Source organism: Homarus americanus, unplaced genomic scaffold (assembly GCF_018991925.1).
Source record: "Homarus americanus isolate GMGI-L3 unplaced genomic scaffold, GMGI_Hamer_2.0 scaffold52512, whole genome shotgun sequence".
Lineage (NCBI taxonomy): Eukaryota > Metazoa > Arthropoda > Malacostraca > Decapoda > Nephropidae > Homarus > Homarus americanus.
In genome coordinates, this window is record NW_024735442.1 from 12,976,215 (window position 1) to 12,999,635 (window position 23,421).

The 23,421-nt window shown below is 37.0% G+C and overlaps 1 protein-coding gene across 1 annotated transcript in view; it reads right to left on the reverse strand.

Annotated features, from left to right (window-relative positions):
* The window catches only part of LOC121871023 (intraflagellar transport protein 140 homolog), a gene marked incomplete in the record, with an annotated part of 65,472 nt that overhangs the window by 20,436 nt on the left and 21,615 nt on the right, over positions 1-23,421 (reverse strand). Inside the window, 8 exon segments of the mRNA XM_042373079.1 lie at positions 37-201; positions 1,602-1,722; positions 2,448-2,613; positions 4,813-4,990; positions 5,505-5,659; positions 13,111-13,260; positions 14,004-14,163; positions 19,417-19,701. Coding sequence (XP_042229013.1) covers positions 37-201; positions 1,602-1,722; positions 2,448-2,613; positions 4,813-4,990; positions 5,505-5,659; positions 13,111-13,260; positions 14,004-14,163; positions 19,417-19,701 — 1,380 coding nt within the window.

Here is a 23,421-nt window from a genome sequence, read left to right on the forward strand (position 1 = left end):
ACTGTTTATTGCATTAAATAAACACGTCACACCTACCTGTCTCCGGTTTCATTAGCAATATCTGCAGCCTTCTGAAGATTATTACAGTAGCAGTAGACTCTCACTAAGGACAAGTGATCATGAGCAGCTTCATAGAACTGAAGTGCTGTCTCCATTTCACCAGTTGATTCTAAATACTGAGCCCACCATCTTCTCAAAGCTCTAAAAAAAAATTGTTAATGCATACAGCAGAAAGTACAATAAAATAGCCAAATATTTAAAGGAAGGATTAAGTAAATCAAAGGTAAGACAGTGACATGAAAATAAAACAAGGCAGATAGCAAGGGCGGATGATGTGTAGACCCAAAATTGAGTAATGTGAGGAATATTAGTTGATCAAATTTTGAAAAAGATGTGGGCATATTATGTATAATTCAATTAACTTAAAAATATTTATGACAGTTAACAGAGAAGGTAGGCAAAGTATGTGATGAGTGTGTGGCACAGAAGGAAAACTGTTCAAGGCAGTAAAGATCTTCCATAAAGAGTGTAGACTATACATTACAACACCATGCAAATATACATTACAACACCATAGTTGTTCAACATTTAAAGAGAACAAGGGTAGTAATACTGGCTGTGGTTAAAAGTGATCTTGGTATGAACTAAATATTTAAGGGAGAGAGTTGAAGTTTAATAATATTGTTATATGCAATTATCACTATATAATAATAACAAAACAGAAATAAAGCAAGGCAGTGTTGTAATTATGATAAGATAAAGTTTGAAACATGGCTCCATCAACATCATCATCATCCACACTTGCTTAAGTTAACCCAAATTACCTGATGGCAGCTTTCTATGCTGCCTCTTGCAGCCTCTCTCATCAAGTTTGAACTCTGAAGACATTTCTTATGACCTCTTGCCATATCTTTCTTAGCATATCCCTAACTCTCATCTCCTCCACATTTAGACCTGTGCACCTCATGACCTAACTGGTTTCCTCCATATCCCCAAACCATCTTAGCCGATCTCTATGTGAAATTTTGCAAATACTCTCAATACCCAGAACCCATTTAGCTCGGAACAGAGTTTCTTACCTAGCCTACAAATGATATCCTCTTTAACTGTCCATGTTTCACTGCCATACAACATGTAGTGGTTACCCAATATTAAATATTTGGACAATACCTTTTTAGTAAGAAAAAAGAAATGGAAGTCATATTTTCAGAAAACTTTGAAACAGAGGCACTGATGGATACTTTCAGTAATAAAAATGAAAAAATATAAGTGCGGCAAAATTTGCTAGAAAAAGTGACTAACCTATTGCGTAATGTTTACAGTACTGAAGACATTAGTATACAACTACAAGTTTGGCAGAAAACTGAAAGCAATTAAAAATTAATTTTCTAAGAACTAAAAAGAATGCCTACAGTGAACAAATTACAATTTTAGAGGGAGAATATGCATTAAAATTTAAGGGGTTAATACAGTATAACAAAATATGAGTACTGTTAACATGTGGGAATTCTGACTCATTAGATTCAAGGAAATCATATAAGCTTTCCACATTCTGTAGAAAAGAATAAAACATAATTGCCAAAAGACGGGGGGGGTCTTACTTATCTTTGGTATGCATTATATAGTCTTCAAGTGTAGGCAAATCATCAAAAAGCATTCGAGGAACTTCAAACCTGTGGGTGTCTGATTTTTCATAGTGGCTTATGGCTCCACTGAAGTCTCCTGGAATTAAGTTTATAAAATTAATAAATAATTCTGTTTTTGTTTTCTATTTTCAATTTTAATTTTTTCTCTACTTTGGTATTTTCATTTGTGCCTATTAGGTCTGGCCCCAGTGACCTGTGTGTTAATGCCACTTTGTCTACAAGTCCAAAATCCAGGACACATCAAGATCAATGGCAGCTAAATTAAATTCAGTAATTAGTTGTGCCTTCCCATTAAAATAAATTCTGTGAATGAGATTTTCAAGACAGTAATTGATCTCTTAAGGTGTAAATGCAATAGGATATGAAGTAACATTAGTTGTGTATCTCATTTGTCTCCAGTAAGAAGAATAAAGCAAGGATTATACTAGTAGAGGTATGTTACAGAAAGTTATAAGAGAATTTAACTTTCAGTAAACCCTCGTAATTTCAGACTTCCATGTTTTGGACCAGCATATTACAGACATTTTGGGCTATCATAAAAATATACAAATCTGAAAAAAGTCCAAAATCTCAAATGCATATTACAAAGCACAAAATTGTGCAGCACACATGGTGACTTCTCTTATAAAGAGTATCTAATGACAACTTGACAAGTGATACAGGGCTCCCCACCTCAGTCTCTTTTTGGCCCAAATGGTGAGCTGCCCTATATAATACAAGAAACCCACCCACCCACCTGGAAGGCTTACATCTGTAGTCCTATTAAGCTCACAGGAAAAATTATATACAGTATCTTCGTACCTTTACTCTCCAAATGCTTTGCATAATTGTAATGTGTTGACCGAAGGTGAATTCTGTCATTGCCTTCTGCAGCTTCAAGTGCCTTAGACCAAATTCCACCATCCTGATAAAAGCGATTTAACAAGTCATATCGTCCACAGCCACGGTATAAACGTTCTGCTTCCTCCTGAAAAAAAACACAAAAGATATGTAAAACCTCTGGGATGAGTTCTGCCAGTATGTTTGATACACATCATCTATAATCAAATTTACATGCTATAAGTCTATTTATATGTTCTCTTCATTTCAAAACATGGTTGGACAATCAGTCTTCCTGGTATATTTAGACAGAACATCATCCTTGTGGTGAGAGAGACTGGTGGGGCCATGATGTGAGAAAACCAGTCCAAAATTGCTTACACAGTAAATAGTCCTGTGAATGGTACAAGCTATTCTTTCCAAAATATGATTACTGTACTAGTGTACTTACAGACCAACACAATCAAGATAAAAAATGCAATATCCATAACTATGAAATAACAGAAAAATGGGGGTAGATAATTTCTGAAGCTTTGTGGGAAGTGAAGAAACTACCTTCAAGTGATGGAAAGTAATGAACAAGGAAATTTGGTCAGGAGGACACAGTAGGACTAGGATTGAAGAGAAAATCACACAGGATATGTAGTATTAGAAAAACAATAAAAGGGAGAAAATAACAATCTATAAAACAAAGGAAAAATATGAACAGTACAGTGCTGGGAGAAATGACAATCAAGAAAACACACAAGAGGGCACAACAAAGTGAATGCGAGCCAGGTACAATATCATGGGAAGTGAGTATTCTATAGTACACAGGAAGACAAAGATGTAAAAAATACATCAAAACTTTATCTCAGTTGAGGGTTAATTGCATTTACAAGATTTATGTCTGTAGAAAGATATGCCAGTGGGGCATCAAGAACCTATAATGCTGAAAGAAAAAATAACCGACCACTGTATCTTAACCTAACCCTGTGTTAACTGAATGTTTCCACATAAAATATACAGTATAGCAATGATGCTGATGTCAACTTAGGGTCAAGTGGCCCCTGTGCTCCCCTAGCAAATCCACCTCTGGATGTGCAGACTATGCCAGATTCATTCTTATCACACAGTCATATCATTTCACACTGAAGAATAGTATGACTTATATACTACAACATGACAAAAAAAAGAGAACAACACCCTCTCGTTAGTGGTAGAACTGGGTGTGTTTATTAACACTCTTGGGTCTGAGTAGGCGCCCTTCCACGAGATGCTCGGGGTCTGACCTGTTACTTACCTCACCACACTTGACTGCACCACACAAGAGAAATTTTACAAAAGGAGTCATAGCAAGCTGGCTATTTCAGATAAAATGGTGGGATTTTATTGCATTGGTATTGTACATAAATTATCTACAAACCATTTTATACGAGTAATCATGATCAATAATTATTTCTATACGTAAGCGAGAGTAGAAAACATAAAAAAATTTTACGCTAAATGAAAATGAACATATACCTTTGTTATTTCAAGTGATTACAATATGAACCTTATTCCGTTGTAAAGCGTACATGTTTAGGATAAAACAGATATAATAGATAAATTGTGAAAAAATCAATATTTCAAGAAGTAATAGTGGTGTAAATTTTGCATTCTGTTGAGCATGCCCAGACACCACACTATCGCCACGTGGTGAAATCTCCTTGCACTTTTTAAGTTTTCCCAACCCTCCACCCTCGCCAGCAACACGAGGCATGGTTCAAAATTCTCACAACAGTGTTATGAATAAATTAAATCATTGTGATGCGCGATAAATTAGGACAAGCTGAACGTAAATATGTGGGAAGTGTGGGTCAACATTATACTGTATCCTGGGTCCTTTAAACACAAAAGAGAGACTGGTGTGGTGATCTAGGAGTGCAGTCTACATAGTTGCCAGATCTTGTTGACATTGCCAAATGTGCATTTTGCATGCTTAGCATTCATATACAAACAAAATTATTTTATCTATTTTTTACTTCATGCGCAAATTTGAAAATGAAAACTTAAAGCGATAATTTAGTTCACACACAATTTTGCATATAAAACCCCCCACGAGCATTAATCTACTGTATTTTCTCTTTGCACTTTACTGTGCATAATTTTTACCTTGATGTGGAAACACGGAATAAAAAATGTACAATTGTACATTCATTCATCACTTAGATGCAAATAGCAATGTAAAAAACTAAAATTAATATACAGTTTACAGTACTGTAATAAAAACCGATTTAATTAAGCATACTGAATTGTAATTTAATACATAAAACATGATACAAAAATATCATAACAAAAAGTAGAAGTAAATTAAGTAAATTCTTACCAGCATACCAAGTTGCAGAGCCAACATTGCCACCCTAGCATCTATTTGTGGTTCCTTCATGGCATGTCGTAGAGCTCTTGCTCCACGTGCATGACCCATGTTGCCCAAACAAAGAGCTGCCACATCCAAGCGCTTAGTTTTGACACACATCTTGGCCATATTTTCCCAAACAGTTTCACTGTTTAAAGAATATCAAAATTTATATAGGTATTATGGTAACCAAATGTAAATAAAATGCAAATTAATGGGAAAAAATATTGAAGAGGATACTGGAATATCCATTTAATGATCAAGCCTGGAATAAGTGGCTTACTATATGTATCATCCTCCCAATTCTACAAGGTTAAAATCCAAGAAAACTATATCGCTGATAGCTGGGGGCTAATTTATGAAGATGTGTCACCTTCTCCCTAAAATCAACAAACTGACAAGTTTAGAGATGGGAGTTACCATTTAAGAATGCAAGCTCATCAGTCAAGATGTCACATCAATTGTGCAAACCTCACTTGTCACTTCTTGTTAGACATAACATCTGATTTCCAGCTCAATACAGTACCTCAGTTCCAACTAACTCCACTTTGGCTTTCAACTAAATTCATATCAATCAGGTACCCTGCCATCTGAACACAATGTGCTTTCAAAGATGCTCTCAGGCATCAGTTATAATGAATGTAATATAAACCATACTTAACCTTTTAATAGCCTTAATGGCTTTGAAAGCATCATCCATATTTCCAATAGAGAGGAAGAAAGAGAAGTTAAGCATGGCATCTTTAGTTGGCCTATCACAGCTCTCTAAGCCCACAAAATCTCTCATCACTCTCTGTGTCACAGCTTTGGCATCAGACTGTAAAAAAGATGGTGTGCATAAGGTTACAAATGTTTATGATACTCTATGAGACACATGAAAATCAATGTACGGTTAAACCCCAATAATTCAAAGGAAAAAAACAAACAGACAACAGTACTTTTCCATTATCTGCCCAACCCTCTATCAAAATTTACATGTTTTTAAGTACAGTTCAGGTATCTCTCAAGATACTAAGAGGTAAGGTTGTTGAAAAACCATTTGTTAGGTGAATTCTTTTATCTTATAGAAAAAAATATGGGAAAAAATAGACTTTGGTTCCCTTAAGACAAAAATACCCCAATATCATACCACAAAAACACAAAATCAGTCCACAAACAAGAAAAAACCTACCTAATTTATGATAAATAGTACACAAACTGTATTACTACCTAAAAACATTACTAAAATACTATCAAAATAAAAATATGCAGCTATAACTATTAAGGAAAGGTCAAATCAAAGTTTAACACAACCACCAGGAGCGCCATTTGCATAGACCCTAGCTCAGGGGTGGCCAACCAGTCGATCGCAATCCCTTCTCTAGTCGATCGCATGGCATAGCTAAACTTAATGACCAGCTGCCATACTGTACAAATATCATATTAAATTTTTTTTCATAATCATTCGGGTATTATTTTTGTTCAGATTTTTTCTTGGAATAGATTATCATTATGGACACATCAGAACGATACATAAAGAAAAACTTCAACTGTGCCATGCTGTATGTGGCGGAACCTGATAGGAAGTGTTCGCGTTCATACAGGCGGGTGCTGACTGGTTCCTGGCGAGGAAATTGATCAGCAAGTTGTCATCAGTTGTAGGCTAAAACTAAGCTAGTATTTGTTTTTATGAGTTTACAAATACACGTTAAACCTTGTATTAATGAATTTGGGAATGAAAACGTCGACTCAATATTGAGGAGTCTTGTCAAAAGTAAAGAGAGAGAATCATAATTGACAACCCTGTCCCTACGAGCCTACACACTTGTCACCAACAATGCAGTGATTTTCGGCCATCTGCAATACTTGTTATTCTTGTTTTGGAAAAGTCTTGGGTGATTACGAGAATTACTGACTTTTCAGCTTAGCAACAGTTCTCGCCGCAACCCTAGAGTAGACAGAAGTGTCCACACTAGCCGGAAACAATTGCTTATGAAAAAACAATAAAAAATAAAATAAAAACGTTCTGTAGTTACGGTTAGTAACTCCCATATCCACATTGGAAAAGTCATGGAAAAAAGTAATTCTCGTACGACTTTTTCTTTTCCAAATACAGGTTATTGGCCATCAACTGAACCAAAAATGGGTTCTGGACCAAGTAATAAAAGGACCAAAATTTACCATTTTCACAATGAATGGGAGAAAGTCTATGAATAATTTGAAGTGTGTGTGTGTCTGATCTGCCATGTGTCTCCAGTTCTCGCCAAGAAAGGAAATCTTGAAAAGCATATAAAAAGTTTTCACAAGAAGTATGATAATGATTTCCAACCCAAAAGTGAGCTACGAAAGAGGAAAGTTAATGAACTGAAATCACAACTTACTGCACAAGAAACTCTTTTTACTGGCACGAGCTCAAAACCAAGGGTAGCAAACCATTGCATCATTCAGGGTAAGTCGAGTACTTACAAAGCATAAAAAAAACATTTCAAGATAGAGAAATATTCAAAGAGGCATTTTTAGAAGCAGCAGATTTGTCATTTGAAAATTTCAAAAATAAGTCTGAAATACTGTTTTCTTTTAAGGATGTTCAGTTATCAAGAAACACTGTCATGAGGCGCTGTGAATTTATGGCTGAGGATTTGGGTGAATAACTGATTAAAGACATACATGAGTGTGTGTTCTTTTCATTACAATTTGATGAGTCTACTGATGTGGTCGATACATCTCAATTATGCATTTTCATTAGAATGGTGTTTAAAGACATGAGTACCAAAGAGGAACTGTTGAAAATTCTGTCATTAAAAGGAAAAACTTGAGTTGAAGACATAATTCAGACTTTCAGTGATTTTGTTAATACTACACAGTTGCCAACTTGTATCTTTGACAACTGATGGAGCACCTGCAATGGCTGGCCGAGTCAGTGGGTTTAATGCCCTGTGCAGGAGTGATGATAGGTTTCCTAACTTCTGATCACAACGAAGTGTGGCTGTTAGAATTAGCTTATTTAGTTGATATGACTGCTATGCTGAATAAACTAAACTTAGATCTGCAAGGGAAAGATAAAGCTATAGTTAAACATTATGAGTGCTGCGACTGCTTTCAAGCAGAAACTAAAACAAGTGTCTTCGCAGCTGCAGCAACATCAACTACGAAACTTCAGAAATATGATGTCTGAACTAGAACACCAAGGAAAAGACTGTGACCAGTTTGACAGTGCTTGATATGCTGAACAGGTACAAAACCTTGCCTCATATTTTGACAACGGTTTTAAGATATAGCAGCAATAGAACCTGTTGCAACATATACGTGTTTTCCATTTGGTAAAGACACTTTGGTGAAGATATTGCATCTAGAATGGCATCAGTATTTAACATGGACATATCTGAAGTCGAAAATGAACTTCTGAAACTTTAAAATAATATTCAGATCAAATCCATGGCAACAGAAGGAAGTTTCTGGAACCTTTTCAGTGAATAAAATATCCCAATGTCAGAAAATGTGCCATGGGAGGGGGAGTTTTGGGGTGAATATTAGGCTGGTATATCGCATCAGGGTAACTGTGGAAAAAGTAGATCACATCACACAAAAGGTTGGCCACCCCTGCCCTAGCTACTTCACACGTGGCTATCCTCAAGCGTCGCCATAGCAACTAGCCAAGCCACCTCTGCTGACCTGTAAAGCTCCCTCCCCTACTCTCACACACAAAGAAAAGTTTATTCCCTTTATGTTTTGACCTTATTATAGGTACACCATACCCTCGTTAATTTGACCAAAAAGAGGCTGTGGGTTACTCGAATTACCAGAAAATCAAAATTACCAGTAACCGAGTTCATAATATTTTGACAGTCAAAAAATTCAAATTTTTTGTGTTTAATTATTTGCTAATTTTCTGTTCAATTTGTTCAGATTGTTCCTCATTATTCCAACCAACAAACATACTCAGTTACCATGCCATGGCTACCACAAAATATTCTACCCTGTATTTGCAATTACAGTACTGTGCAAAAAAAATTTTTTACGTACAAACAGTAATAATAAAGTAAATGTAACAATGTACATTGCGAGGTGAACTGATAATATGTACAGGGTACATGATATTCACAAAAATGTAATGGTCACCCTGGTAAATGAAGTAAAAACCCACAGTGGAGAAATAAAAAGACAAAATCTTGAAGCTGGTGGAATACCGATTTTCAAAAAGGGAGATAGATCGCGATCTTCTAACTACCGTCCAATCAGTTTAACATCAATTGTAGGCAAATCACTGGAAGCACTAATTTTAAACTATTCAAAATCATCTTGAGAACCACAAGTTGATCAATAATTCCCAACATGGCTTCAATGGTGGGCGTTCATATCTGACAAATCTACTAACATTCTCTTCAACTGTTTTTGAATCAGTGAATGACAGACACGATTATGATGTGGTATACCTCGACTTTAGCAAAGCCTTCGACAGAGTCCCCCACGAAAGACTTGATACGAAAAGTGGAGGCTCATGGAATTGGAGGAGATATTCTAAAATGGATTAGGACATGGTTACAGGACAGGAAACGGTGAGTGAGCATTGTCGGCACTAAATCCGTTTGGGCTAACATCACTAGTGCAGTACCCCATAGCTCAGTACTTGGACATGACAGATATAGGTGCAGACAGCAACATAAGTTAATTTGCTGAAGACACTAAAATAGGACATGTAATTATATCTGACGAGGACTTGGCAAAACTACAGGAAGATCTAAACAAGTTTTTCTCATGGTCTGAAAAATGACAGATTAAATTTAATGTAGACAAATGTAAAGTACTTGGTCTAGGAGATGTAAATAGAGAAGGATTTAGGAGTAATGATAAATAGGAATCTTAAACCAAAACAACAATGCGTATTTGCTCAAAACAAAGCTAACAAAGTATTTGGGGTCATACAAAGGATTGCTAGTTGTAAGACTACCGAGATTATCCTAAAACTTGTAAGGTCTCAATTACATTATGTGGTTCAGTTCTGGTCACCGTACTACAGAATGGATATAGAATCCCTAGAAAGCATTCAAAGGAAGATGACAAGACCAATCCCAGGCATTAGGAACCTTGAGTACAGAGACAGATTAAAGCATCTAAATTTGCACTCCCTCGAGACGTAGAGTGAGGGGCGATATGATCGGGGTGTATAAATGGAAGTCTGGGTTAAACAAAGGTGATGTAACAAAGGTACTCAAACTTCCCAACCAAGAGCAAACTCGTAGTAATGGTTTTAAATCAGACAAATTTATATTAAGGTGCAAGATAGGTAAACACTGGTGGGAATTAGGGATAATCTTCTTGATGAAAGTATTCAAGATCAAGTCCAGGGTCCACTGACCTCAACTCAGGAGACAAGTCATGTGATCTGATTCCTTTGTTCAATGTCTTTATGAAGATAAATCAGAAAATAAAATAAGCCAAATATAAAGAAAATCTATATATTACGCCATGCACAGTATGTTATTCTACTTTTTTTTTATTAGAATCGGCACATAAATGGCCGAGTCTGAGGGATTTAATGCTTTGAAACTCATTCTGAGATGCAGGCCAATAAAGGTGGAATGAAAGCAACTCATGATGGTACCTCACTCTCGCACATTCGATGAGTCACTGACTCTCATGACGACAGTCTCCAATGGTTAGCTTGCAGAGAAAGGTGCCAGATACGGATTTTTACCAAGTGATTGGTATTGCTTTACACCAAAATATTATTATAAATACTTTTCTACAGCTTTTCCTATGTAAACAGAAAAGCCCTCTAAATGAAGGGGGGTAGAACAATTAAGCATAGCTTCATAAATATTATGAATTATGCAATAAAAATACGACAGTATATAACCATAGGCAACAGCTTTCCTCAGGAAATTTTCTGAATATTTTTGTAATTTTCAGATTTTCATCTGGACGCTCCCTTTAATGAAGATGGAGATGCACTAGGCTTGGGAACAGGGAGGACCATCAATCCACCACCCAACTGCCATGCTACCCACAAACAATTCACCTATTACTTTTAATTTTTATTATTTTTTAGTTGTACAGTCATGCGCTGGTTAACGTCCAACCGAACAACGTAAAAGAAATACTGTAAATGACTTTAGTGCAAAGCTGGAGTGCACATGTACTAATTTGATTACGGTACTAAAATTGTTATGTCTAGTGCGAATTATATTTAAATAAATCAACATCTTACAAGAATCCCAGCAATGTAAATTATATTCACCCAGGTCATTTCACTGGCTTTTTATAGGAGAAAAGCTTAGTCACTTAAGAACTGATAAATATACACACGTTAGACCTGGGCCAACCGTCAAACCGCTCCCCTCCCCCCACGCCCCCTCGCTCCCTCTCTCCCATCTGCCCAGCGTTGCTGGAATCCTTCTAAAACAGTGAATAATTTTAATATAAACGTCATGTATTTTGCAAAAGAGAAAAAAATTAATCACCTGTATCACATAACATTATCAACAAGGCCATTGCACTTGGGCTGCCCACCAACCTGGTCTCATGGCTCACTGATTTCTTGACTGGACGCCGCCAGGCAGTGACGTATCAGAGCTCGGTCTCCACATTCCAACACCTCACCTGCGGTGTTCCCCAGGGGACCAAGATGGGACCACTGTGCTTCCTCATCCTGATCAACGACACTATCGGACACTCCTCACAGGTGGAAGTACGTGGATGACTGCACTGTGGGGGTTTCAGTGGACAACACCACACCAGACTACTCGTCACTACAAGGCACCCTGGACAGGCTACAGGCATGGACTACAGAGAACAAGGTCACCATCAACCACACCAAAACCGTAGTCATGCACATCAACACCGCCACCACTCCACTGCAAGCCCCAGCAGTCACAGTGGGTGCCCATCCTCTCCAGCTGGTGCAGTCTGCCAAACTCCTGGGTGTAACTATAGACAACAAACTTGACTGGAAGGCCCATGTAAATAACACAGTCAAGGCAGCCTCGTACCGTCTCTACATGCTACGACGACTTAGGTCACTTGGGACACCCACGCCAGAGCTGAGGACCATCTACAACGTTTTTATTCTCCCCAAACTAACGTATGCGTCACCAGCCTGGTCGTCTTCGCTCAACTCCACCCAACAACGTCAGCTGGAGAAGGTACAGAAAAGGGCCTGCAGAATCATGCTCGGCACAGAATACTCAGGCTACACCAATGCTCTCTTCACCCTGGAAATGCCATCCCTCAGTGACCTCCACCACCAAGCACTGGAAAGGTTTGGCAGTGGACTACTGCACCACCCTCGTCATCGCCACCTCCTGCCACCAGCAGTCCCCAGCCCACCACGCGCAGTCCGCCACTACAACAAAATTCAGCCCATAAGAATAGCACCATCCCATCTATTGTTAGAATAATAAACAACAACTGATTTATGTACTGTACAGCCCTGTAAATGTATTCAATGCATATCATTATGTCTAAATCACATGTAAGTTTGTATATTTTCAGCCACTGGCTGCAACTCTATTAATAAACCGTTTATTATTATTATTATTATTTATTTACAAAGTTTATGTGATGATCGGACAACATCCATTTCGGTTAACGTCACGTTTCCAAGAACGTATCTAGGACGTTAACCGGCGCATGACTGTATATTAATTTTTCTTCTTCTAAGTCACATTAGAGCATTGAGTGATATTCAAATTATATTTTCTTTATTTCCAAGGCAAATTAGAGCAATGAAATGATATTTCCACAACTTTTATGCTTTCTTATGTAAACTGTAGCAGTTGGCATTCGGCCACAATTTATGAATATTTGACTGCAAAACTTAAATAAGCTGTAGTAATAGAAGTACCCGCATATTTAAGAACGGGAGTTTGTATTTCGTGAATTATCAAGACTCCAATGTATCTTGTTATTTATTAGGTCTCCCAATACTCTTAAAGATTACATCTACAGTACAGTCAATGATAATCATAATCAACTGAACATTTCACACATGTTCATGTTGACACATCTTTACAAGCCCATTTCCAGTTATATATTCCATTCCAGAAATCTTTTAAAATTTTTGTAGGAATACATTTATTTGTGTGTCATGTCAATTCACATACAATGATCACATCATAATTGACAATTAGTCATAAAAATTGGCTGTTCTAAGCAGCAGAACTCTACAATAAGATGCTTGTACTATTGTCTGTTCACACAAGTACAGTCTTGCAATGTTAACATTTGTTTAAATCCAAACTCTATGAATATACATGTGCACTTAATATTCTTTTAAATCTATCTACAAACCTTATTTTCAGGATCATGAACTTTAAGGAGGTAAAAGAATGGGACCTGCACTCCAAGCAGTCGAGAGTACGTAGGAGTCAATGGGAAGGAGTCTTGGACGATGTTGCCGTGGTCAGAACTCACAAACAAGGACACCAACATAACAGCTGGCTGCAATACATATCAAATTTATTAACAGATCAACTATTTAAAATCATATTATGACTTAAGCTATACAATACTTCCTCAAGTATTAGAAAAAACCTGAATGATAATTACAGTACTGTACTGTGAAAACTGCATTTGGGGTGTGCCATTATTAAATATGCTGAACAATAAGAAAAAAATTGAGAAATCATGTTCTGATATTGTAATCAATGAGAATGTGTCCAGAAATTTGTGTTCTCAATTCTAAAGTAAATTACTAGATCTGAAGTATCGAAAATAAGGCTAATACATTATGAAACTTTGTAGAATAAGAGACTAAAAAGATGTTAATTAGATAATATCAGAAGGCTGGAGGTGGTTCACGTACAGTAGAATTTTTTGTATGGTAGTATTAGTGCCATATGAATGACCCTGCAGAATATACAGTACTCTGTACAATGAACTGCTAAGAAGTAATAAAACCAATGTGACCAATGTGAAGCTTACTAATTAACTTTATATCTGTAATCAAGCTGAGGATGTGAGGAACTAAAAATGAAGTGATCTTCCTTAATGTAATAGTTCCCGAGTGCCATCTTTTATAGTACTTCTGGACCAGTTTTTTTTTCTGTAAATTCTCATTTCCATTGATTAACCACAAACACTTGGAAACAGAACGAGGATGGCAGATGAAAAAAAAAGAAGCTTCTTACGAGCTCAGTATTAAAATACATCTATTCAAATACTGTAATAACTATAATACTCACCCGATCTGCCTTGGTTGTCGAGGATAGGTAGTGATCCCTCTGCTTTTTGGTGCTGAGAAGTGACTTTGCTTCACATACAAGCAGACGAGGGTCTTCCAAATCCCACAAGTGTGACATTACAAAGCGACCCCCAACTTCTCGTGCAGTTTCACGTTTTGCTCTGAGAAGAAAATAAGAGCAATATAATTAATTATATGAAAGAAGTTATATTTTCAATATATTACAAGGTAATTTCCTATAAAATATTAGATGGTGTTGATTAATGCCAACTACATAAGAATATTTTAACTGTTATGATGTCAATTTATCCAATTCAAATGTGGTTGTGACACTACTGACATAAATTAGCTTTAACCCCCAGGCTTCAATTTCTGTCATATGAAAGATGCTTACAGGGTTTCGGTTGCCATCGTATCATGGATTATTGTTCGATGGTACTATTTGAATTGCCATGCGGGCCTGGCTAGATTATGCATGCGATGATGCGAGCCTCCCAATTACTGGAGGCAGTAAAAGTAATTATTAATAGTAATTATATAATACATGTTATCGCCGCTGGCTTCAGCTACAGTGCTGGCATGTGCTGCCATTAAATCTTACGGCCTGTGACCTCGCCAGATGTAGAAGCGTTTACAGACAAGTCCTGGTTCTGCTGAGTGGACGGTCTTCGGCGGGTGGCAGGGCATGCAGATTGCCCTCTCTAGTGATGCTGTGAAGAGTGTAAATGCCTTGGTTAAGGACATTCAGGTGACGGGCAAGTCGAAGGGAATGATTGAAACCTGCCTTTTGACACATTCCATATTTATTGATGTGGTCAAAACCTGCAGAGGAGAAGGTGTTCATCAATATTACATGGTGATCTATTTGATACATAATTAATTAGTCTCACACAATTTTATCCAACTTACGATTTATTAAACATAGTTACAACACAAAGTTCATAACTCTATTAATCTTAGTTACGCTTCATTCCGCATTGTCTTATTGCTCCAGATAAGGCAGAAACGATTAGGCGTAATTAGTCAACAATATTTCAGTAAAGAGGGGTATGTCATCACTTAGGCTGTACAGTTAACCCTCACTTTACGCGGTTAATGTAACCCGGAGGGTACCGCGGAAAGCAAGAAACGCGTAAAGTGAAAAACATAACATATGGGATTAATTGAAATGGAGTCCAGGCCGATCCCCAAACTCCACTTTTTGACGACACATAACTATGTTGTAGTAAAAATAACATCTTAATTTTATGATGGTACATGCACACAATTAATACTTAAGAGAAATAGAGAAATACAGTCGCCAAGTTAATGTTCATTCAAATAATGGACACGACTCCCTCCCCCTCTTCTCACACTACACTGCTGGCTCTTCCCTCTGAGAAATTTTGGGGGGAAAACCAGGTATAGTAATAAATAATACCTCAAACTAAAGTTAGGATAATATAATTGACATTGCTGGATTCCTTGTAAGACCAGGAATATTTTTAATATAAATGTCATATATTTTTCACAAAAGATAACATATTTACTCAGATTAAACATTACATCTAAAATTTGTATGTCTAATGCAAAATCTATGATGTTTATATTCAAAATGATCATCAAATTGTAAGAATTCCAGCAATGTAAATTATATTCTGGCCGGGTAATTTGTATGAATTTTATGAGCTAAAACAAATATCTTCAGTTAATAAAAAAAAAAAATATTCTTCACGACACTATCTGTCAATCAAAGTACCCCACCTTGCCTCCCCCCCTCTTCCAACCGCGCGGTCAGTCCCAACCCTCCCCCCCACCCCCCACCAATCCTCCCTTCAAGAGATGTTGGGTGAAAAAAATAAATTTTAACATTTTGTATTAAATAATACCTCAGATTAAAGTTAGGATAATATAATTGACATTGCTGGATTCCTTGTAAGACCAGGAATATTTTGAATATAAACGTCATATATTTTGCACAAAAGATAACATACTTACTCAGAGTGAACATTTTATCTAAAAATTTTATGTCTAATGCAAAATATATGATGTTTATATTCAAAATGATCATCAAATTGTAAGAATTCCAGCAATGTAAATTATATTCTGGCCGGGTAATTTGTATGAATTTTATGAGCTAAAATAAAAATCTTCAGTTAATAAAAAAAAAAAATATTCTTCACACGGTAACAGATGGTCGGTCGCCGGTCCCTCCCTCCCTCCCCCCCCCACCAACGTCCCTACTAGATAAATGTGTGGGAATACCAGACTGTTTACCTTTTTAGTAATAAATAATAAATCAGACTAAAGTTAGGATAATATAATTGACATTGCTGGATTCCTTGTAAGACCAGGAATATTTTGAATATAAATATCATATATTTTGCACAAAAGATAACATATTTACTCAAGAGTAAACATTATATCTATAATTTGTATGTCTAATGCAAAATCTATGATGTTTATATTCAAAATGATCATCAAATTATAAGAATTCCAGCAATGTAAATTATATTCTGGCCGGATAATTTGTATGAATTTTATGAGCTAAATAAAAAAATTATACTTCATCCGTGTAAAGGGGTACACCCACCGCGGAATGTGAGCATCCTGGGTTCTGGCAGGGCACCGCGTAAACGTGGAAACGCGGAATGTGGGACCGCGTAAAGTGAGGGTTGACTGTACTTACAAGTGTGGGTCAATGCAGATCAGTATGGTGTTCCAAGAAACAACAGTACTGCATAAATTGTCCCAGTGCAAATTCTCGAACAGGATTGTGAGTCGTGTTCACCAGTGCAAGCAGAGGGCTGGTCTTCACAGCATCACTAGAGAGGGCGATCTGTCTCATGACGGGGTGGGCAGCACTGCCACCCGCCGAAGACAGTCCACTCGGCAGAACCAGGACTCGTCTGTAAACACTTCTACATCTGGCGGGGTCACAGGTCGAAAGATTTAATGACAACACATGCCAGCACTGTAGCTGAAGCCAGCACCGATAACACTCCCGCCGTTGGGCAATCTCCCACGATTTACGATGTGGCGTGTCAGCCACCCTCTGCTAGCAGTGGTGAACACCGACTCACAATCCTGGCCGAGCTTAGTGCTGGAACAATTTACGCAGTACTATTGTCCCTTGGAACACCATGCTGGTTCGCATTGACCTGCACTTTTAAGTACAGCCTAAGTGATGACACACCCCTCAGCACTAAAATAGGTATTGTTGACTAATTATGCCTACTCATTTCTGCCTTATCTGGAGCAATAAGACAATGCGGAATGAAGCGTAACTAAGATTAATAGAGTTATGAATTTTGTGTTGTCACTATGTTTAATAAATTGGAATTAGGATAAAATAGTGTGAGACTAATTAATTATGTATCAAATGGATCACCATGTAATATTGATGAACACCTTCTCTGCAGGTTTTGACCACATCAATAAATATTGAATGAGTCAAAAGGAGGGTTTCAATCATTCCCTTCGACTTGCCCGTCACCTGAACGTCCTTAACCAAGGCGTTTACAATACAGGTTGGGCCCGCTAATCCGGGACCCGATAGTCCGGCAACTTTGATGATTCGGGACGCATATAGTGAACACTTAATCTTATGGGGAAAATTAGTTTATATTTTACAACTACAGGTACTAAAAGTCAACAGTAATGTTATAAAAGTTCTGAAAAAAGTCATTATAATTATCACAACCTGTACTCAAATGTATTAAGTTAAATACAAAAAAAAAATTACGTCTAGTGTAAACTATCGGATGCTTGTACTCGGATTAATCGTTACCTTGCAAGAATTCCAGTAATGCACATTATATTCTGCTAAGTTGGTGACATTTTTTAAGCGAAAAACTTAAACTCTCTCAATTGTATAATCCTGAGTCCCTAACCCCTCCCCCCATCCACTGATAACTACCCAGTAATCTCCCCTCCTGGCTGTCAACACCTCACCTCCCCATCCCTCCTCCTTTCAGCCAGAAGGTGACAACAAATTTAGAGGTAAAGGTGGTTTTAGGCTTAAAAGTTTTTATCTTATAAAATGTCACCGACTTGATTTAGCAGAATATAACTTGCATTGCTGGAATCCTTGTAAGATAACAATTAATTTGAGCATAAACATCTCAAAGTTTGCACAAGAGATAAAAAATTTAGTCCTTTGGCTTAGTACATTTGAGTACAAAGTGAGTGCAGTAATATGTTGCTCAAAATTATGGCTTTTTCACAGGGAAAAGTCTATATAACTGAGCCCAGTGGCCAAGATATTATAGCATTGAATGTTACAGAGTATTTCAAATAAATTCTTTGTTTAGTTCTGCACATACACTGTATGTGAATTCCCATATAGTGAATAGCACAAAGCGAGGGTCCAGTGTACAGTAAATGTGTGCCATAGCACTAACACTGTCATAAAGAGGTCCAGTAAGCCTGAGCTAGATTTATGCTGATGTAAGTTGTATTAGTACCAGAAATAATACATTTTCTGCATTATTTTGGCATTTTTTAACCTCAGCTTCGATGGTTCAAAATTTTCACTAATCCAGAACCGGTCTGGTCCCAAGCATTCCAGATTAGCGAGGTCCAACCTGTAAAACAAGTCCTGTACCTCATACTGTCTACAAATCAGCGTTGTTTACCTCGTACTGCCAACCTGACCTCGCTGCCTCACACACACACACACTTCTCACACAGTCTCAACTCTTCCTAACTTCTATGATGCTAAATAGTATTAAGTACACATATTTCTATACTGTTTATATCATGTTTAACCATCTCAAAGGTGCTCAGTGAGACAAGTTCAGTAGCTGATGGTGGACTATTTCCTTTTTAATTGCAATAGAGGTACTGAAGTGCTTGTGAGTTTTAACAAATACAGGATTTAATTTTATTTTAATTTTGATATTTAAATGTACTAGGATTTTATTTTATTTATATCATAGTTTTAAATTATGTGTTTCATTTTCGGTGTCAAGTGGCCACAGGCTGCGACACTAGATATTTTACCCAATTAATCGATCAATTATGTATAACCATTTTGTAAGAATAAAATTTTTGTTTTGTTCTGTTTATAAATTTCCCTCAATGTGTGTGTGTGTGTGTGTGTGTGTGGGGGGGGGTTGCACATACCTATCATAGCCCAGTGTGGGGGGTTTACTCATTGGGTCATAGGGGAGTTACATATTTGCCTTCATTTAATCCCTTTTCTCAGATGGGGAGGTCCACTTTGTTAGATACAGAACAAACTCCAGATTTTCCAGATTTTAAAGCTTCATACAGGAATTTTCATGTATCAATAGATGTACAGGAATTTACTAAGAAGCATCTCGACTCAAAATCATAAAACCGGCAATTGGAACCACTCCTTCCCAAATCCCCTGCTTTTTAGCTAGAAAGACTTGCAAGAGTGAGAAAATATCATAACACCATACACTCACCTGTCATGCAGCCCACCATCTTTAGAATTAGTACTATCAGCTGAGTTTGGTGGAGCAGTTCCGTCTACATCATCATCCTCTGACCGACCCGACGCAAAATTAAAGTAAGTTATGTTATCATTTTCTATATCCCAAATGTAGAGCTTAGGATCTGGAAGAAGAGATGACTGAGCAACAGCAATGGACACCCTAGTACCATTACAGTTACAGCGAGCAGAGATGATCTCCCCAAAGTCTTTGATGGCATCACTCATCTGCTTGCCTTGTGTATGAGGCTTGGCTTCCCTGAAAGGTAAAAATTTATTAGGCTTCTTTTTAAATAAAAACAAGATAATTATAGTCTACAAGCATCTGGACAAGATTATACAGTAGTATTAGAACAGTATACAGCTGCATTTCTTGTGTAAGATGAAAGTTTACAGTAAGCAGCCAATAACTGAACAGTCATACACTGCATCTAAAAGGAAAAATGAAGTAGCTTAACGTTATTAAAAATGCATCAAAAAGAAAGTACCCAGAACTCTATTTCTATGCACAAAGAACCAGAGGGAAAACAAAATAAATTTTGAAACAATAAAAAATATATACTGTACACATATATAAAGTATACACACATACAGTGGTCCCTCGATTAACAAACGGTTCGATTAACGAAATTTCAGTTAACGAATTACCTCCCATAAGGATCTTCAATTCAGTTAACAAACAAAACTTCGATTAACGAAATCCTTACGACAAACACGTTTTGTTGTGAGCATCACCTGATCAGCTGATGGGCTAGTCTGCCAATTCAGTAATCTGTTCTTTGTTTACATTCGTTTCCAGTGGAGTAAATATCAATGAAGTTGTGCTCTTTAATATTTTTGCATTTTTTATATTAAAATTATTAATCATTTTAAAATTTAGTTTAACATATTGATAATATATGCAGTACAGGGAACCAGTTTTTTTGTGCGCCCATCAGCCGCTTGACTCACCCACCAGGCGTCAGTTTGGCTTTGTTTACAGTGGAATGAACATCGATTTTGTTGGCGTCTTGAATATTTTTGCATTTTTACATTAAAATTATTGGTCATTCTGAAATTTAGTCAACATATTGATAATATATAGCACAGTGCAGTGTTGATTTAAATAAAATAATCTTGAATTACACCTAGTGAACTTAAAATTTTATTGGTGAAATTACTGCATCAAGCATGGGTCCCCTGAAAGGTGATTTCTCCTCCAACCCCACTTCCTTCTCTTCTCCCTTCTCCTCCACCCCCACTTTAAATTCCCATCATCATCATCAACCAGGAACCTTCTACATACACACCTCAAAGTAAGTGTACTTTACTGCATTTTTTTATTTTACTTTGTATGTACTTTTCTGTGAGCTGGAACCAATTACCGAAAATCCCATTGAAACTACTCTGTGGAACGAATTGTGTTCGATAACCGAGGGACCACTGTTAACCGAATCTATTATTCCAATGGGATATTGGGTAATTGGTTCCAACTCACAAAAAAAGTACATACAAAGTACTGGAGACCAATAATAGAATTAACTAAACATTAAATATAAACTAAATACAGTACAGTACTGTACTGTATAGTATACTGTACAATAATAAATAAAAAAGACTTTTTCTAAAAACAAGTTTTTGTGATATGACCCAGAATGCAACGCTTAGCTTTTAACCTAGGTATGTTAATGCCTAGCAATAACTCGCCAGGCCAACATACAGGCAATTAAAACATCTAATAATTACTCAAGTAATATTAGGACACGTCACTACCTGGCTTCTACATTATGTGCATACCATCATAAAGTTAAGATGCTATTTTTACTAAAACTTATGTATTGTGTCGGGAAAAAGTGAAGTTTGGGGGTCGGCCTAGTCTCTATTTCAATTAATCCCATATGTTCTTTTGTTCACTTTACGCATTTCTCGCTTTATGTGGGCCTCCGTGGGTTCAATTGACTGCGTAAAGCGAGGTTTCACTGTAATTACTTAATAAGTAATATTAGGGGGACACGTCGCTACCTGGCATTTAATTGCAATTGTCGAAACCCCCGCCCTTCGCCCCCCATCGCACGCACTGCCACCTTCATCTCTTGCCTTAGCGCGAGCAGTAAACAAAAGTCAACTCTCGAGGGGTGGAGATGGGTGGGTTATCAGCGTCGCATTCTGGGTCATATCACAAAAACTGTTTTTTTAAAAAAAAAAAAACCTTTTTGTTCAACCCAGAATGGGACGCTTAGCTTTGAATACCCGAGCAAGAGGTGGAGAGGGAGGTGACTTTGCATACAAGGCTCCGCTAACTTAGGTCCAGATTATGATTATAAACCGTGTAGAATATTTCCAAAATTACCGGTAGGAACATTTACCGGAAGGTAAAATGTTAATTTACATATCTCAAAAAGGATATTCACTTTATTATGGTGATGAAGAAGCTGTCCTTGAAAGTTTTTGAAGATCTCCAAAAGCCCATTTCCTTGATCTAACTGAGGCTCATATGCCGCAGAAAGGCCACAGACCCTGCGTATTTCCTAGTGTTATGTGCCAAAAATTTCTTGCCCGAGTCTGCTTGATTCACTAATTGAGATAAAGATTTTGTCATTTGACTAGAAGACAATTTCTTACCATCCCTGGATGAGAAAACATAGGGGCCTCGATTAGGGAATCTGGATAACCATTCCTGAAGATTTTTAACTGGGCATAATATATGAGGAACCCTTGTCTCGTCCATTAGGCATTTTATCCTAATAGGTTGAGCTTGGAAATCTTCCCTTTCATTTTTTCTTAGGATCTCAGTAGGGAAACAGGGTAACATCCTACTCAAAAAATACCAATAATGATGGATTATTGGAAATTGAAATCAGTTCACTTATTCTCATACCTGTTGCTATTGCTAGAAGGAATGCTGTTTTCTATAGTAATTTATCTCTGTTCAGATTTATATTGTAATTAGGCCCCATAAGAAATTTAGTAATTTTTTCCAGAGACCAAGGTGAGATTCTCTTAGGCCGAGGGGGTCTCTGAATGAAAAGGACGATCTTAGCATATAAAAATCCTTGGGTTCAAAGTAATATTAAAACCCCAAGCCAGAGGATCAACCAATGCTGAAGGGCTTTAACCCTGAACAGAAATTCTAAAAATTCTAACACAACTGTTTCCGACAATGATTCTGGAGTTGTTAACTTGATAAATTGTTGAAAAAGATTCCAAGTTTTCTCATATTGAATAGAAGTTTGAGGTCTATGACCTGCTAATACAGTGGTTCTCAACCTTGTTTGCCCCATGCACCCCTTTCACCATATGTCAGGATGTCATTCCCCCCTCCTTTCCAAGATTGTCTGCCTCAAAAAGTGCATTCCAAATAATATGCATATAATACTGAAAAACCTTTATTTTTTCCATATTAGTACATATACATTTACAATTTTACATGGATTATTTTTATAGTGAAGTTTTACAAATTAAATGTCAATTGAAAATGTTGATGGACTTATAAAACTTGAATAAAAGTAAAATAGTTTTTTTATATTTATAATAAATTACTTAACAGACCAAACTGAAGCATAATGCAATAAACAAAAAGTTCAATAGAATACCAGGATATTGTAAATTTGTAATTAATTTTATTCAGATGAAGATTACAGTCAATGAGAAACCTGTGATTGTTTTTTCTTCGCCAATTCTGGGATACGCGGAGGAGTGCTTGAAAGGGCACAACGCAGGCCATTTTCTACCTCTAATCTACTACGTTGCTTCGTTTTAATTTGCAACAGAGTTGAAAAGCCTGACTCACAAAGATATGTCGACACAAACGGAAGCAGTGCACGGATAGCTCTTTCTGCCACTTTTGGGTAGGAATCGCACATCAAGGGCCAAAATTCTGTGGTTGATTTCTCTTGCTTCCGAATCAGTTTTCCCCCCCCTGAAAACCTGAATTCCCCCCTTGGGGGGAACTCCCCCCTGGTTGAGAACCACTGTGCTAATACTTGGTTAGCTATACGGT